The 18,267-nt window shown below is 34.3% G+C and overlaps 2 protein-coding genes and 1 pseudogene across 5 annotated transcripts; all 3 read left to right on the top strand.

Moving 5' to 3' along the window:
• The first annotated feature begins 1,079 nt into the window (after nt 1–1,079).
• LOC140174671 (isoflavone reductase homolog) lies at nt 1,080–9,631 on the top strand (annotated as a pseudogene).
• A 138-nt stretch (nt 9,632–9,769) lies between these two features.
• LOC112705075 (3-ketoacyl-CoA synthase 11-like) lies at nt 9,770–10,108 on the top strand. Its single transcript, XM_025755935.3, has one exon. The coding sequence runs from the start codon at nt 9,770–9,772 to the stop codon at nt 10,106–10,108; it is 339 nt and encodes a 112-aa protein (XP_025611720.3).
• Nucleotides 10,109–11,241: 1,133 nt separating this feature from the next.
• On the top strand, nt 11,242–18,267 carry LOC112706348 (uncharacterized). 4 transcript variants are annotated; one of them, XR_011864604.1, is made up of 12 exons: nt 11,242–11,742; nt 13,295–13,469; nt 13,632–13,715; nt 13,966–14,207; nt 14,338–14,581; nt 14,692–14,771; nt 14,969–15,053; nt 15,506–15,637; nt 15,725–15,838; nt 16,398–16,445; nt 17,168–17,450; nt 17,545–18,267. XR_011864604.1 is itself a non-coding variant. In XM_025757613.3 (12 exons), the coding sequence occupies exons 1-12, from the start codon at nt 11,600–11,602 to the stop codon at nt 17,634–17,636; spliced, it is 1,527 nt and encodes a 508-aa protein (XP_025613398.1). In that variant the 5' UTR covers nt 11,242–11,599; the 3' UTR covers nt 17,637–18,267. The 4 variants fall into 4 exon arrangements, 2 of the variants coding, with proteins under 2 accessions (XP_025613398.1, XP_025613397.1); XR_003811374.2 differs by having other exon boundaries at nt 17,168–17,468; XM_025757613.3 differs by having other exon boundaries at nt 17,168–17,255.

Genomic DNA, 18,267 nt, shown 5'->3' with positions numbered 1-18,267 from the left:
CTCTGAGTCTGCTTCCTCTAACAATGAAGTTCTCCAAGCTTCCATGGCAAAAAGGGAGGTAACCAAACAGTATAAGGCTGTTTCTGAATTTATTTGACATTTTGGGAAAGAGGAGAGGTTGAAGAAAAACGTTGGTGAATATTGCTGAGGACCGACAATCTCTTATGGACTAATCTCTAAATGAAAATCTGAATCTTGAAAGAAATTTGTAACTTTCATATTGAATTCCATAACACCCTATTTCGCATAATTGGGAGGCAATGTTCAATTGGGGGGTCAGAATCTATAAGCAATCTTATATTCTGAAGCTACATCATACTATCTATTTTTGTTCCAAGACCATACGAATTTGTCAATCCCAGAGCTATTCAAAGAAACTTCCTTAATCCTTTCCACAATTTCAACAAAAAATAGATTCTGAAATAGTGGCCAATTCCAATTGCGATCTACTGTCAATAAATTTTTAACTCTGTAGGATCTAAGATGGTATCATTAGAGGCGTTTATAACAAAAGGGTAAGGCGGGAGAAGTTATAGATCATTGAAAATCTTCACATTGTCTCCAGTACCAATACTCCATCTGAATCCTTTTTCTACCACCTTTCTGCCCTCGAGTAAACTCTACCACCACTAAGATGACTAAAAATTTTTCTCCACTAAAAGTATTGATTGAGCCTGAAATACTTGCCATTCAACAGTTGATCCAACAAATTATTTAGTTTTGTAACACACTCCATAATTGCTTCTCCAATAAAGCTAGATTGTGGGATCTTAAATATTTAAATCCAAAGCCTCCTTCTGGTTTTGGTCTAGTCATCTTCTCCCAACTGATCCAGGTCATTTTTCTTTCTATCATTTTCTGTCTCCACTAGAACTGATTGAGAATTCTATGGATATCATCTAGCAGGTTATCAGGCAATTTAAAACAGGACAAGGTGTATATCGGAACTGCTTCTCCTATTGCTTTTATGAAAATTTGCCTTCTCCCAGTTGATAGAAAGCTTCTTTTCCATGCTTGTACTCTTTTCTGTATTTTTTTTCTTGATAATTCCAAATTTGGCCTTCTTAGAACGCTGGACAATGGAGGGTAAGCTCAGATATTTATCTTGTATTCTTATGTGATTAATTTGTAATTGTGCAGCTAGTTCTTCTCTTAACTGAGGTGGTGTATTATTACTAAAAAAATTGCTGATTCGTTGAGATTGATTTTTCGTCCACTGATACTTTCATATTGCAAGAGGAGGGTTAAGATATTGTTGCACGACTCTGAGAAAGCCTTGTTGAAAAGTATAGAGTCATCGGCAGAAAGTAAGTGATTAACTGATGGACTATTTTTATGTATTTGAATTCCTTGAATTGTACTGTTTTGTTCTGCCATGTGTAGCAAACAGGAAAGACCTTCTGCACAATTAGAAAGAGATACGGTGATAAGGGGTCATCTTGTTGAATTCTCCTAGATGGCCTAAAAAATTCATACGGTTGACCTTCTACAAGAATAGAATAAAAAACAATAGAGATAGATTCCCTAATCCTAGAAATTCATTTCCCATCAAAACTCATGTTTTTCATCATAAACCATAAAAAATTCCATTTGACTCTATCAATGCATTACTCATGTCAAACTTTATCGCCATGTCAAACTCTAACGTCTTTTTTTATTTTTCATATAGTGCATACATTCATGGCAATTAAGATATTATCTGAAATTAATCTACCTTTTAAAAAAGTACTTTGATTCAAGCTCACAATATTATTCATCATAACTTGCATTCTATGAACCATAATTTTAGAGATAATTTTATAAAACACCAAAGATAGATTTATAGGTCTCACCTGTATCATGTCTTTTGCATCAGAGACTTTTGGAATTAAGCAAATTTGCATGTGGTTAAAGTTCTTAAGAATTCTACCGCTTCCAAAAAAAAAACTTTGGACAGCCTTGTACACATTGTAACCAACCACTTTCCAATAGTATTGAAATAACTTCGTCGTGAAACCATCATCTCCTAGGGCACTGGTAGGACAAACATTGAAAGTCGCTTTCTTAGTTTCCTCTATAGATATAAATCTCAACAATCTACAGTTTATTGAAGCTGTAATCTTAGGTTGAAATTCTCCTATAAACTCATTAAGGCCAGCTTGATTTGTAGAAGAGAAGATGTCCCTGAAGTATTCTTCTACTACTTTTGGAATGCCCTCTGGGATGGAAACAATCGCACCATCATCCCTTGCTAGTCCCCAGACTTTATTTTTCCAATTTCTAGCATGAAATTTCTGGTGAAAAATATTTGTGTTGCGATCCCCCTCTTTTAGCCATTTGCACCTCGACTTCTTTCTTTAATAACTTTCTTCCCTCTCATACGCCACTTCTAGTTGGGCTTCTAGTTCATTAATATCCCTTCTCCCATGAGTTCCTGCGCCTCTCAATTCTTCTAGTTTCATCAAAATATCATCAATTTCTTGTTTAGAATTGATCTTATTTTGTCTTTGTTAATGGAACAATTTGTGTCTGCATTTTTTAAGTTTTTGTGCCAAAATATACACCGGAGATCCTTCCACCTCTATCTTCCAAGCGTCTTCAATAATTTGCTTAACCTCACTTCTTTTGCACCAATGTTCTTGAAATTTGAAGCGTCTCTTGCTCGGCTACCTTGGTGGTTCGGTGTCAAGAAGTAGTAGAATGTGATATGAACTATTTTCAACAAGTCTTTAATCACCGCTGCATTATATATCTCCTTCCGCTGCGCTCCCGCCATCACTCTATCCAATCCCTCCTTGATTAGGGTATCTTCCTTTTGTCTATTGGTCCATGTGAAAGGTTGGCCAATCATTCCTAAATCAATCAAGGCATTATCATCAATAAATCTATTAAAGTTTTCCATAGAACTAGGGAATTTTGCACTACCTCCATATTCCTTACTTTAGTACTTAATTGCATTGAAGTCCCCAAATATCACAAAGTTGCCTAAATCGTTGTAGTTTCATAATATATTGAAATTGTGTCTCTCTAGTAGTTTCGTTTGTGCTAAAGTGAATTCCAATCAATCCCTATTCTTGTCCCTTAGTACCATCCTTCACTCGTGCTGTCAGAAAAAAAATGATGCTAGATAATCTGCACTTCAACACTCTCTTTCCATGCTAAAGTCATGCCTCCAGATAAACCAACCGGATTAATGAGTCTCCAATAATTAAAATCACATGATCTAAGCTTTTTTTTCCACCAAGCAAGATTGATTCTTTGTTTCATGATGCGTGAGCATCTTTTTCGTATTTTCTATTTATTTTAAGTAAGCATTTAATGAGTTTTAATCTTATTTTGGTGTTTGAAACCTCTTTGGATGATACTTTGAGTTGCTTTGGTGTTTTAATTATTTCAGGTGAAGTTCGAATTAGTTTGGCAGAGTTTGTGTGCAAGAAAAGAGAAGAATTCAAATCTACCAAGCTGGCGCTAAACGCAGACTTGGGCATTTAGCACCAGCAATTCAGTAGCGGAAGGGAACTTTCTGCCCACTAGGGCGCTAAACGCCAACCTTGGCGTTTAGCACCAACAAGCCAGAGACGAAAGAGAGCTTTCTGTCCACAAGGACACTAAACGTTGGATATGGCGTTTAACGCCAATGATCTGGATCATATTCTCATTTATGAAGTATCTTTAGTTGGATTCAGCTTTTAATTATTATATTTTATTTTATTTTAGTTATTTTTAAGTACAAACAAAATCTTTTAGGTTTAGAATTTATTATTTTATTTTAGTTTCAAATCAAATTAGGTTAGATATAAAAAGGAAAAGATTCAACCCTGAAGGATCTTTTGACTTTGGCACTTTCACATTTTCGGAACCCTAGTTTTCTCTCGAAGTCATGACCCAATAAACCTCCTTGGTTAAGGTTAGAAGCTCTATTTATTTCTATGGATTAAGACTATTATTGTTCTATTTTAATTAATGTATTGATTCAGTTTTAAGGATTATTTTCGGTCTTCATCTTATGAATCTGGGTAAATCGGAAGAATAAGCCTTATTCTATATGCGTTCTTGTGATTCCTGGAAGAGTTATCTCACGTGAACACTAGTTTGAAAGTACATTCATCCCAAATTGCTAATTACTTGGACTTAACAGGATACGTGACATATAATCCTCTTATATTTGGGTAATTAGGGTTTTTGTGGCTAATAAACTAGAATTGAACCTAACCCTATACTCCATATTAAGTGACCAAGACATTGGCGGTTGATTAGGTTAGAGGAGACTAAATCACTAAGGAATTAGGATTTAGTCAATTACATTTTGTCATAAAATGAATCTTGCATGATTAAAATAGTTGATAAGACAAATTAATCTGGAAGAATAAATAACTCTAAACCTTAACTGTTTTCTCACATATATTTCACACAAATTGTACTGTTTGCTTTCTTACTATCTGCGTTAGTACTTTAATGCTTTTGACTCTCAAAATACCACTTTCTTCTTGCCTGACTAAGGAGTCATTCGACCATTATTGCTCAGTCCATCAATTCTCATGGGATCGACTTTTATTCATCTGAGGTATTACTTGGTACGACCCGGTACACTTGCCGATTCAGTTGTAGATTGTGAAATCCACCACCATTTCACATAAAAAACAACCTCGGGGAGTGGGATTGACATCCCTTTAAGGGAATGGACTGTTAGGGTTCTCCCTAAATTCTGACAGTTCCACGTTATTATTCTCATGGTGACTTGGGTGCCATTGAATGGCTAGCACCCACCACCATCTCAGCATAACCTTCGTCTTTGTCAAAACACCTCCTCTTTAGACTTTCCATTTCAGTATCCACCCTAGCTCCCCTCTTTTCTCTTATCACACCTATCAGTTCACACCATTGTTTTTTGTTAGGTTATTGAATTTTCTCATTCTTCCAAATTGTTGCCCCGTAGTCTTCTCACTATTCTGGATGTTGATTAAATTATCTTGCAGTGTGCTTTTCTCCTTGTTTATGTTGTTTTTCTTAACACTGAGACCCGAAAAGCATTCATCAAGGCATTTCGGCATGGGCTTCTTTTTCTTTATACCATCACTTGTTTGTGATTCCTGACAGCTTGACCCCTTAAACTCTTCTTCTTGTTCCAACTTTTTTTCTGTTTGATTTACTTTTATCCATTCTCCAATTTTATTTTAGCCTTCCTTATTGTTGCGGGTATCCTCCATTAGCATCCTATAAGCTCTGTGGTCATGTTCAATCTTTGTGCAATACATGCATACCACCCCAACACACTCATATTGCAGAACCACATCTGCCATGGAATTGTCTGGCTTGATTACTTTCATACGGTCTTTGATTCTCTTCTCAGCATCTAGCTCTACTTTAGCCTTCACAATCTATGTTTTTTTCTGTTTGACATTAAACATTCCAACCTCCAAAACTGTGCCAACTCTTGCGCCCAGCTTCTTTGCCACCTCCATTGTCTTGAGATACTCTGGGAGTCTCCAGAATTGAATTCAAACTGGGTACTTGTGAATTTTCTGACTGTTAACAGTTGTATCAGCTGTCCATCTATGTGTATGGAGGTCAAAGTCCTTGAACAACCATGGTGACCGCTTTTCTATTCACATAGTATCTATTTCATTATCAAAGATAAATTGAAAATAATTATGACCAATCTTACTTACTTTGAAACCGTCAGATCTACCTTAAATTATCTGAAATGCTCCCTCCAATGTTCCAACAGAGAGAGTTTTGTCTGCATACAGTCGGCCAACTAAGTTATTGAGCATGCCTTGAGGCCATCGCTAAAATTACCTTCTTCTAATTAGATCAGGTTGTCATCATCATTGTCACTCTCATTGTTTCGTTCTATTTCTCCTCTTCTTATATCAGCCATGCAGATGATACGTGATTGCTTAAAGTAGTGGAGAATTCTTCTATTTCTAACCAAGAGTAGACGTTGACTCGTCGGCACTTAAGACTATCACAAAAAATCTAACAGAATAAAAAAATCTTAAAAGAGCATTTTAATCTAACGGCGCTTAATCTTACATACTGCAAATGTAAAAAAATGTACTGATTTTCTAGCATATAGTCGATAATTTAAGCACAATCAAACGTTCAAAAAGTTATATGTAATTTTTTTTTACTCTCAAATATTTACATAACTATTTTATAAAGTGCCAAAGTAGCTTATTGTTGATTATTACTTGATTCCATCTATAAGTAGAACCATTTGTTTTCTGGTCGAAGTTTCTTTCATCACTACTTCACTGGATCATGGAGAATTATGCGAATAGAGATATCGGTTACAGTAAAAAGAAACCAAAATCTGGGACCAGAAGGCAAAGATAACAAGGTTTCTCCCTTCTAATGTTGATGTCATTATCTCACTCCTACCATTGGTGTCATTTTTGTGTTACTATGATTAATACCGACAATAAAATTTGGCCGATTAATCTAATAACGATATTGAGTTAAAGTTAAGATTTCAAATCAGTAGTAATAAATCAAAAACCATGCTAGCAGCTTTTTCTATCTCATTTTGTTTTCTTCTACGTATAATATATTACTAAGTTTTAGAACATTTAATCGATCCATCTATTTTGCGGAAGAATCAAAAGATATTAGCAGGCTGAGATCTATGGTACACTTGCAGCGTATTTCGGGAAGAAAGATATATTCAATTTATATTGTTATTGCTATTTTGGCATGAGATTAAATGAACCAGCTTGACAAATTTAGTTCACATTTGTGTTTTGTTATGGGATGATGTTTGGGAGTTTTTCTTAGTTGATTGTGTATTTGCCATTTCAATTTAGTTCAAATATTCTTCTTTTCCTCTTATTTTTATATTCAATTGTGCAATACGCTTATAGAAAATAAACTAAATAGATAATTTTAGTAGATACTCTTCGTTTAGCCACACTATTTTTACAACTACAGTCTTTTCAATACATGCAGGGCAGCGTGGATCTAGAAATATTATTATGTGGATTAATAATATATGATATTAAAAAATTATGTAAAAATTATATAATATAAGATGTATTATAAAAATATACCGATAGAGAATATATTTTAAAACGTAAAAAATATGTGTGTACCTTTTATTAACAAAGTGATCGATTCTTCGTATCATAAAATTTATCGATAATAGAATCGATGTCAAATTTTTCAGCAATTTTTTTAATATAATTAAAAGATAATTAGTAAGAAATTTATTTTTTATTTTATTTCTAAGTCATTCTTCACAATATTTATAACTGAAAAAGATATTTCAATTGTAACCGTTACAGAGAGAATTAATACCAAATAAATAAAAAAAGACGGTTACAAAAAGAAAAAGAATCCACTTTATGAGTTTTGAAAATTTTTATTTAATTAAAAAATATTAGCAATAATATCTTTTTCAGTTTTTTTAAATATTATTACCGACTTTTTAAATATTAAAAATTATTAATATTTAGATTGAACTGAACTTTTATTTATAATAGACTAAATATTAAATAAATTTTTTAAAAATTAAATCATATTTAATAAATTATTACTATTAATTTTATTTTAAAAAAACTGAGGGATCGAAGCCTTCACTCGTTCTCCGTATGTCCATTCCTAAATACATGTGCGTAAAAGCTGAATGCTCCTGTCCCTAGTTCATATATACCCTGAAAGTGTTTATTTCAATGTAGTTGAAGAATTTATTTCAATAATCACTAATAAAGAAAATAAAGATAAACAAGATACGAATTGAATTGAATTTAAATAAAAAAGATAAATTAAAATTAAAATAAAAACAAAAAAATAGGTTAAAATTAAATATAAAGAGAATTATTCTATTTTTTATTCAATTTCTTAATACAATAAAAAATGACTTCTCAACCTAATTTGTTCACACCATAGTTTAAGAATTGAATCGAAAAGACTCCTCAACTTTCTACTCAATTTTTTGTGAACAAGAGAGGAATTCACTCAACCTCACTTAGCCACACTATGATTTCATCGCAAAACCAAAAGGTATTTTGACATCTCTAATCACTCAGTACTACGACTACAATAGCTAAGGAGGTATTTATAACATCTTATTAGATTAAAACAAAGATAAACCTAATGCCCATAAACATAAAGTCCAGTCTAATAAGTAATAACTAAATAAACAAAAATAAAAGTACATCAAAATAAACTAATAACTTTTAAATAATATTTAATCTCTTCATATTACGAATATTTGAAGCACGTCTCAATCACCCTTCTCATATTTTGGTCATCATTTTTTTTACTATATCTCCAAGTTCAGCAGGCCAAAAATTATTCGTTACGGATTTGAGTTTTATTTAAAAATTTATCCCTAAGCTATATGCATATGTGAGATACGAACTATCGACGCTTATTTAAGCATAATAATGAACTAATAACTAAACCAATTTAATTTCAAAAATATTTAATAACTAAAATAAATTAACTAAAAACAACTAAAATTTGTCTTATTTAATATTTATTAATTATTATAATAATTAATAAATATTAAATAAAATAAATTCTGATGAATTTTTGTCTATCTAGTATTACTATTAATTTATATTCTAAACATAATTAATCCTCCATAATTCAATTACAGTCAACATTTTTCATTTAATCCACAAGAAAAATGTAAAAAGTATTAAGTTTTGTTTTTTTTTTGTTTTTACGAAAAGAATTTGAATGGGATTGAATTTTTTGATACACCTTTTTAGAGTTAAACTCCAAAGTGATCTCTGATATTCATGGATTGCACCGATTTAGTATCTAACTTATTAATTGCACTATTTATGTCCCCAACTTTATTAAAAATGCACCACGTTGATCCTTCTTTATATCTCCGGCCAATTTACTTGCTACCGGTAATGACATGCCATGCTGGCGTATATAACGGCTAGCTGACGTGGCAATTGAAACTATTTGACCTATTGTGGTTCTTCTACCTATTTTCAACCCTAATTTCAGCATCCCATTTCTATCGTTCTTCATCTTCTTCGAACGTTCTTCTCCTGCTTCTTTGTTGTTACTCTTTGAAACAAAAAGTAAAATCATGATTGGATATTGCCCACCTCATAGAGGCATCCTTCTCCGACCACCAGAGCCTTGTGGATGCCGTCAAGAAGGTGGATGTTGTCATCAGTGCCATCTCCGGTGTCCATATCAGAAGTCACAGCATTGGCTAGCAGCTCAACCTCATTAATGCCATCAAGGAAGCCGACAACCTCAAAGTTTCATTTAATTCATTTTAGTTTCTAATTTCATCATCAATCAATTAATAGTCTAGTCTTATATGTTCGTAGTGCTTCTTGCCGTTGGAGTTTGGACTAGACCCACCGAGGATGGGGGAAGCGTTAGAGCCAAGAAGGGTGACATTTGAGGACAAAATGGTTGTGAGGAAGGTGATAGAAGAAGTAAACATTCCTTTCATGTACATCTTCGCCAACCTATTTGTGGGCTACTTTGCGGGTAGCCTGTCTCATATGGGATCTTTTGTGCCTCCCAAGGAAAAGGTCTACCTTTGGAGATGGCACAGTCAAAACCGTTTTCGTCGATGAAGACGATGTCGCCACCTACACATAAAGACCATCGATGACCCCACACCCTTAACAAGACTCTCTACCTCAGGCCTCTCGGCAACATTTTCTCGTAAGGAGACGGTCGAAATACCAATTATTTCACACTGGTCGAACGAACAAGGTCAGTGAAGACAAGAGCTTTAGCTGCGTTAAACAAGAAGATGATGCCAATGAAAAAGTTGGTGTCACATTATCGAAAGAGAAAATACCTTATGACGATTGCAGGGGATACTTTGAAAACCAACATCACCACATTAAGCGCTCTTGTACTTCCAACATCTGAGCAGTTGCTATTCTTTGCAATATTGGTTGCCAAGACACTTTTAAAGATGAAAGTCAAAGCATATATTTTAGATTTCAAGCTTGCATTCGAACATTTTTGCATTCACGCAGGAGACAGGGCTGTTTTAGATGAGTTGAATAAGAACTTGCAACTATCTCCATGGTATGAATTGGCTTACACAGAAGCTAACGGACGGGTCAAGAAGGGTGATAGAGTATGGCAAAAAGCAATTAGCATTAGTATCTCATATAGCTTCAATTCCAATTGAGATTTCAAGGGTTTCATCATTCTAATTCTAAATAATGCAATTTCACATATCATTTTTTGACCTTGATTCGCACATCTAATCATGATTTTGCTTTCAGTTTCAAAGAATAACAACAAAAAAGTAGGAGAAGAACGTTCTTGATGAAAGAGAAGAAGATGAAGAGCGATAGAGATGAAATGCTGAAATTAAGGTTGAAAATAGGTAAAAAGACTACAATGGGTCAAATAGTTCTAATTGCCACCTCAGCTAGCCGTTATATATGTCAGCATGGCATGTTAGCGCCATGTCACTACCGGCGACAGGTAAACTGGCCGGAGATTTGGAAAAGGACTAATATAATGCATTTTTAATAAAGTTGGGAATATAAACAATATAATTGGTCAAAGACTAAATTAATACAGTCTGTAAATTTCAAGAATCATTTTAGAGTTTAACTCCACTTTTTTACTTATTTAAAAGTTAGTTATAACTTTATTAATACTCTTATAAACTTTTGTGGGGGCAAGTAGAAGATCGAATTAAATTTTTACTCTTTAGTTAATAAATTTATCTATTAAAACTTTAAAAGATAATAATAATAATAAAAAGACTAGTACAACTCAGATCCAGTGAAGAAGATGCAGATACATAAAAGGGCGATAACATACCGAGAAAAACAAGCACGATGCACCGGTAGCCATACCCATAATCACAACATAACACGAGTCAGATACGGCCAATGAGGTTGCAGATAAATCAAATTTCACAAACAAAAAAAAATAAAGAAAAAGGTTCCTGGCATGGAGAGTGAATGACACGACCCAATCAGAAAGCTAAACAAGAGTGGGACCCTTTCCTCGTTGTTTTCATGTACTAAAAATGCGCTCATTTCATTTATGATGGTGACAGCGACACTTTCTCCTACTTTATCATCGCCCAACGTGTTCCACACCTTCCTCCACTAGCGCGTCACGCCCCTCCCCTCCTGCTTCCGGGCGCATTTCCCTGCGCCACTTCCCACGTGCCTCTCCTGAACACTCACACCCGGATCACGCCACGTAAGCCGAGAGCGAATTCACGAAAGGGACGCCGGTGACATGGCATTCAAGCATGAGGCATGACTGTATAGTGCATTGGATAACGCTACTGGTGTTGCCTCGGATTCGAGTCCCTCAGCCCCTGTTCTTTAATGCATCATCTCTCCTCGTTGTTGCAATAAATAAAAACGTTCCAGAGTGTTTTTTTTTTAGAGGGAGAAAGTTGTACAGTGTGTGTCTGCGTTGGAGTAGAGAGAGGAAAAAAAAAAAAAAGCTTCAGAATCCAGATAGATAGGTGAGATTATTATGCTATTTGCATAAATAAATAAAAAAGAATAAATACAGTGAGTTGGATTTAACACATTATTATTATTATTATTATTATTATTATTATTATTATTATTATTATTATTATTATTATTCTCTTCTCTCACTCACGGTCCTCACTCTGAGAGAGAGGAGAGAGAAGAGAGAGATGGAGGATCTCGTGGAAGAAGAGAAGGGAGGAGAGGAGGTGTTAGGTTCGAGCTTGACGATGGAGAAGGTAGCTGCAGCTAAGAAGTTCATAGAGAATCACTATAGGGCTCAGATGAAGAACATCCAAGAGAGGAAGGAGAGGTACTTGTATATGAAAGTGTTTCTTATCTGCTTTGTTGTGATTTGCTATGGAATTTTTGAACTCTGGTGTGTTGAGAGTTGAAGCTTTTGCTAAGTCGAGCACAATGCAAATTGATGTGATAGATCTTGTTATTTATTTAATTAGCTTTCTAAACTTGCCAAGTTGACATGCCTTTTGTAGCTGAAGTAATCTTAGTTGCAAATCACTAGTTGAGTGATAATTTCGAGCTTGAAACTGATCCTAGAATTAATCTGTTAGGGTTGATTAATGAGATTTTTCAACTAGTCTATGATCCATTTGTTTTGTTTGGAGACTCTGGTTCTTATGTTGAATTGAAAATGCAGAAGATTTGAGATATAGTGATTAACCTGGTTCTTACAGTGTGACCCTTCGTATCTCTTGTTCTACAGTGTAATGCTCGTGTCTGATCCTGTTTTTCTTAAGTTATAATCCTTTTTCTCATTCAGTTATTTTCTTGATTCATGCTTCAATATGCTGCAGCATCTATAATCTGTTTCTTTTGTAAAGTTGATCAGTGTGGAGAAGCTTTAGCATGTCTTCTAGCATCATGTTTCACACAGTCCTTACCCCGTCCATGTTTTGGTCGAATAATTTTTCTTAAGGTGTAATTAGCAAATAAATTAATTACCTCCTCTTTTTTATGGTTAGACCTACTTTTTGCCATGAAGTGGTCCCAATCTACCTGCATTTATCAATAGAGGCCAAGTAAGATTTATAGAATTGATTCAACTTGGCTAGTTTAAAATTGCTTTACTTAAAAAGGTTCAAGTATAATTAAATAACCCCTATAGTTTAACAAAAATTTCACACTTTTTCCTATGTTTTCTTAAATCCTTTCAATATCTTTCTTTGGCTTCCCATTTCCATGCGGCTTGATAAGCATGGCTAACAGCTATACAAGCACCTGATGTGATAATTTGACATCCAGGACCAAAATGAGTTGGAACTAAAATTAAATGGGAACACTGATGCAATAAGAGAACATCACTACTAAATAGGGACTAACATTTGTCTAAGTCCACTGAGGATCTGAAGCAGGCCATTAAGGGTCCTGAGTAGAGACAAGATGTGCTTATGCTATGGATTGAACACTTAATTCTTGAATTTATTGCTTTGGAAATATCTGTGCACAATGAAGTGAAGGAGAAAAGTGACGTTCTTTTAATGTTTTTGCATTGGATAGTATCATAAGACGGATACTTTTCTGGCCATTAATAAATGAGATCATAATATTTATTGACTTGATTGTAACTTTGTAAGAGGTCTCAGCTTCTTGTTATATACATTAAGCTTTGGTCTAAACTGATTGGGGTGAAACAACATAACACACATTCTTTCATGTCTGAGCTTCATCTTGGAAAAAAAGGGAAAAATAAAGGAAGTTAAAGACGTTAAGATTTATATTGGCATCTCTATTAGTAATCATGCTTAAGTGTTACGTAAAATAGTCTCAAAGTCTCAATTCTGATGAAGTTCCTTTGTTCAGCTTCTGTTTTGAATGATCCTGACACATTTTTTTTTTAATTCTAGGCGTTGGGTTTTAGAAAGACAATTAGCTTCTTCAGATGTGCCAAATGAGGAACGTGTTAACTTAATCAAAGATTTAGAGAGGAAGGAGACTGAATATATGCGATTGAAAAGGCACAAGATTTGTGTTGACGATTTTGAGCATTTGACCATCATTGGAAGGGGGGCCTTTGGAGAGGTCAGATTTGTCCTTGGCATACTTATTTGTGCATGAAAGAATTCTTGTAGGATATGCAATAGATCATTAATCAGTTCTGTTTAGAAATAGAAAATTTTTCCAGTGCTTTCAGTTTTTACCTTTATTTCTGTTACTATTTTCTCCTAAATTGTCCAATTACAGGTTAGACTGTGTCGGGAGAAGAAATCTGGAAACATTTATGCCATGAAAAAGCTGAAGAAATCTGAAATGCTGAAGAGAGGCCAGGTAAGATATATGTAACAAATTGAGTGGAACGAGATTTTTGAAAAAGAGGTGCATAATCTGGATGAAAATAACAGACTTGACATTTGATTTATTACTCTACATTTGCATTTCATGATTGTTGCTTAGATGTTTTAGTCTAGAGATTATAAACCCATTAATAGGTCATACTATCTCCCGTTAGAAGGATCACCAAGTCATTGGATGTATGCTTAGCTGTTACTTTACTTACAAGAGATCTTTTTTTCTACAGGTGGAACATGTTAGAGCTGAGAGGAACTTACTAGCTGAAGTTGCTAGTCATTGCATTGTGAAACTTTACTACTCATTTCAGGATGCCGATTACTTGTATTTAATTATGGAGTACCTTCCCGGGGGTGATGTGATGACACTATTGATGAGGGAAGACACGTTAAGTGAAGATGTTGCCAGATTTTACATTGCACAGAGTGTTCTAGCCATAGAGTCTATTCATAAACACAATTACATTCACAGGTTCGATTTGGATGTGCTGATAAAGTTGTTGGCTTAATTTGTTAAGTCAGTGATGATGGTTTATTGGGTGGTGAATGGAACATTTTTACATGCTAAACTGTCTTATCAGTTTCCTAATTCATTTTATCAGGGATATTAAACCAGATAACCTTCTCCTGGATAAAAATGGACACATGAAGCTCTCAGATTTTGGCCTCTGTAAGCCTCTTGATTGTACTACCCTGTCTACACTGCATGAAAATCAAACTATGGATGATGAAAATGTGGCAGAGCCCATGGATATTGATGGATGTTTTCCTGATGCGGACAATCGGAGCAGCTGGAGAAGCCCACGTGAACAGCTTCAGCATTGGCAGATGAACAGGAGGAAGTTGGTAAGCTCTAAAATTTTAACTGATGTATTGCTGTCAATATGTAATATGTAATATGTATCAGAAATATCTTGCATTGTGTTTCTCATAGTCATCCTGTTTCTTCCTACTAGGCATTTTCAACAGTGGGGACACCTGATTACATTGCTCCTGAAGTACTTTTGAAGAAAGGATATGGAATGGAATGTGACTGGTTAGGTTTTACCTTATGCTTTATATCTTTTTATCTAATTTTTAAGAGCTGTGATTCCGTTAGTTTCTTTTTTGGATAATATCTTGAAATTGTATTTTATCTGTAAATAAATTTGTATAATTTTCAATTAGCATTATAAGTTGTAAAAGTCTACTATCTTTCTTTATTAATTGGTTTTCAATTTTCATGTTTATCAGGTGGTCATTAGGAGCAATAATGTATGAAATGCTAGTTGGTTATCCTCCATTTTATGCTGATGACCCAATAACTACATGCAGAAAGGTACATCCTAATTGGCAAAATTTAATTATCAAGAATAATTCATTAACTATTCCTGCATCCCATTTGCAGTTTAAGCTGATGCATGAGTTAGCACTATTTTCTGCTTATTTTGGAGATTCTAAAATTCCAAGTTCTTTTGCTATCTCCTAGTGAGTGAGAGAGAGATGGTAGTTTAAGCTGCTGCTGACTTGACTACATTTCCTATCGTTGCTGTATAGGTTCTTTTGGATACTTAAAATGATATTCATTACCATAGCATCGTTCAAAAGTCAAAACTCTTTTGGTATAACTGAGTTATGACTACTCTCTACTGCTAATACTTTTATTCATGACTGTAATATTTAAAAGCCCTTTTATTTATGTTACCCCGACTCCCCGAGTCTGTGTTTGTATAGTCTTTTTCATTGAGGCTGCATTCATTAATTGTTGTAACATTCATCAATTGCTGATAGATTGTTCATTGGAGAAATCATTTACGATTTCCAGAAGATGCACGCTTGACACTTGAAGCCAAAGACTTAATCTGCAGGCTGCTGTGTGATGTTGATCATAGGTTAGGTACTCAAGGGGCACAGGAAATCAAGGTAATGTGTTTGTTTTCTTAGAGTATGTCTGTTCAACTTTTTTTACCCTCCTTGTTGCCATTGATCATATATTTCTATGTATACCAGGTTCATCCTTGGTTCAAGAACGTGGAGTGGGATAAACTATACCAAATGGAGGCAGCATTCAAACCTCAAGTCAATGGGGAGCTGGATACCCAAAACTTCATGAAGTTTGATGAGGTTAGCATGAAGATCATCTTTTTTTTGCTATCCCTACTCTTCCTCCCTACTTTTATAAAATCTTATTGTGGAACTGCTACCAACTCTTGGAGCTGTAAATATCTGATTTTGCCCATAATCATTTGACAAGAGTATCTTTAATGTCCGCTGGATTATGATAACACTTGACATCAATTTACTATTATCAAATTTAGGCTTGGCTGGGTTATAGTATTTTCAACTTTCAATGCTTTTTATTGGGCACTGGAATTTTGAATGATGAAAAGTGATTTTACCCTAGGGTTTTGTTTTGATAATGGTAAAAGTTATGTTTTATGGTATGTAGCATAGCTTGTGAGAAACCTTTTACTATCGATTTTATGCTTTTGTAATATCAGGTGTAAATATAGGTGTTAAAAACTTGTATCTTTGCTTTATTGGGTGAAAACACATTAATCTTTCTACTTCTTTAATGACATTATATATTCTTTATTTAGTACAAAATCTACGATTTCACATTGATGGGCCGTTCAACCTAACCGACAAGACTTTCTAATTGTTTTCTTTATTGGATTATTAGGTAGATCCACCAACAGGAGCAAGAACTGGATCTGGATCCTCCCGGAAGGTACACTTCCTTATATTGGTTTGCTTGTCATTATCATTTTCTTCATTTGTATCAGAAAGTGTGATATAATTATCAAATTAAGTAGGAAACAAAGTAAAAAGCTGAAAATTTATAACTCTAGTATCAATGATGCTTGTTCCTAGGTTGCAACACTTTTTTTAAGAGTCAGTAATATGAGATGAAAGGCACCGTATTTGATAGTTTATGGTTAATTTGATTTTTTCAAGATAAATTTCAGCACATAGTTTCTCATAACTGAAAAAAAATTTAAAATTTGTTTATTATATATATATCAACAGGAAAAAAATGGGATATGCTGTTTACCAAGCTTCCACCTTGGCTTTCTTGAGATACATTTACTTTGATTTGTGTGTATGATGGTTAAATGAATAATTTGGTTGTTACATAGCAAAATTTTCTTAGGTCCTTTCCAACAAACTTTGTTGCTTGTATGGTGGCACCAAACAAATTGTATTTTGGATTTTGAAAAGGCTAATTATGTTGTTTATATTAAGGCCTCATTTGCAGTAAACTGTCTAATTTGTATTTTGAATTAAGGTGGGAAAAATAAATAGCAAATTATTGATTCTCATTCATTAGCTTTTTATCTGCACATCTTTTTGGTTGACATGTATTTATACTATTAATCGTTCAATTTATTATTTTTTTATATATTACCCAGAAAAATGGCATAGTTTGATATTCCAACTTTTATCCTGCAGATGCTTTTGACTCCCAAAGATCTAAACTTTGTTGGGTATACTTACAAGAACTTTGATGCTGTAAAAGAAGGGCTTAGGCAGTCTCTTAGTATGTAATCTAACTCAACTCCTAAGGTGTTTTCTTGCAAGATGACTTGCTTGTATTCTTTCAAAGAACATAGGCATATCACTTTTGTATTAGACTCAAGTTAGTCTTGACCTTGGTTCTTCAAACTGGTTTTATTGTTCACGAATAATAAACTGACATTGGGGTCAAAATTCTACTGCTGGATTATAATTACAGGCATGTATCAATCTGAATGTAAGTTAAAGAAGAGACAGACAAAGGCAACAGTTATCAAAGTTGAATTATATATTAATGATCTAACATTTTGCAGGTGATTCCATGCAAGATTATGCTTCTAAACGGGCAGCCGAGGAAACAGGTTTGCAAATGCTGGCAACAACAGGAGATCCTATGCTACCTTAACTCAGAATTTCACAACATTCAAGTTGAAGCCAATCTTACTGAGTTTTTGTGCACCTGCTTTGGCTCTAAATATTTGGCCAAGAGCATCCCTTTCTTAGTACTGGATTCCCATGCCATTAGCAGGAATGTTGTGTACACTGTACAGCAAGTAGTTGAACAGCTTTGTCAAAGCTTGTAGGGCAACATCCTCTTTGTGTGTGTGAATTTGAATTCTGAAAATTAGGAAGAGTTGTGCAACTGAGTGCTCCCTATCCTGGCTGCCCAGGTTGGCTGTGGAAGAATTATTGCCTTCTCTAGTGGCAGTTGCTGGTTAAAATCTTTAGTTATGGACATATTACTAAGGAACCATGACCAAGAAGAAAGCATCCTGATAAAAAAAATTATTCCATGTGATGTGTACATTTATTGGAAGATAGCAGGCATTTTTAACTACAAAAATGGAACACTATGCTTGTGGTATGGGATTATGAACGTTGTCTTTTAGCTGTTCAGCTATCTTGCCCTAATACCCTTCACATTGTTGTACTAGTATCTATTTTATGTTGCAAATGTGCTATTTTAGTGATGTTAACATGATTGTGCCTTGGTGAGTGACTAATGCTTATATGAATACAATTACAATTTACAAGCA

Source organism: Arachis hypogaea, chromosome 8, assembly GCF_003086295.3.
Source record: "Arachis hypogaea cultivar Tifrunner chromosome 8, arahy.Tifrunner.gnm2.J5K5, whole genome shotgun sequence".
Lineage (NCBI taxonomy): Eukaryota > Viridiplantae > Streptophyta > Magnoliopsida > Fabales > Fabaceae > Arachis > Arachis hypogaea.
Note: the sequence above shows the minus strand (reverse complement) of the source record. Positions and strands in the feature narration are given on the sequence as shown.

Bases quoted from the DNA above. Each gene is read 5' to 3' on its own strand.
- LOC112705075 (XM_025755935.3), top strand. From the start codon at position 9,770: ATGACGATTGCAGGGGATACTTTGAAAACCAACATCACCACATTAAGC.
- LOC112706348 (XM_025757612.3), top strand. From the start codon at position 11,600: ATGGAGGATCTCGTGGAAGAAGAGAAGGGAGGAGAGGAGGTGTTAGGT. The intron at 15,638-15,724 runs GTAATGTGTTTG...TATGTATACCAG, and splicing joins AAGGGGCACAGGAAATCAAG to GTTCATCCTTGGTTCAAGAA. The intron at 16,446-17,544 runs GTACACTTCCTT...AACATTTTGCAG, and splicing joins GATCTGGATCCTCCCGGAAG to GTGATTCCATGCAAGATTAT.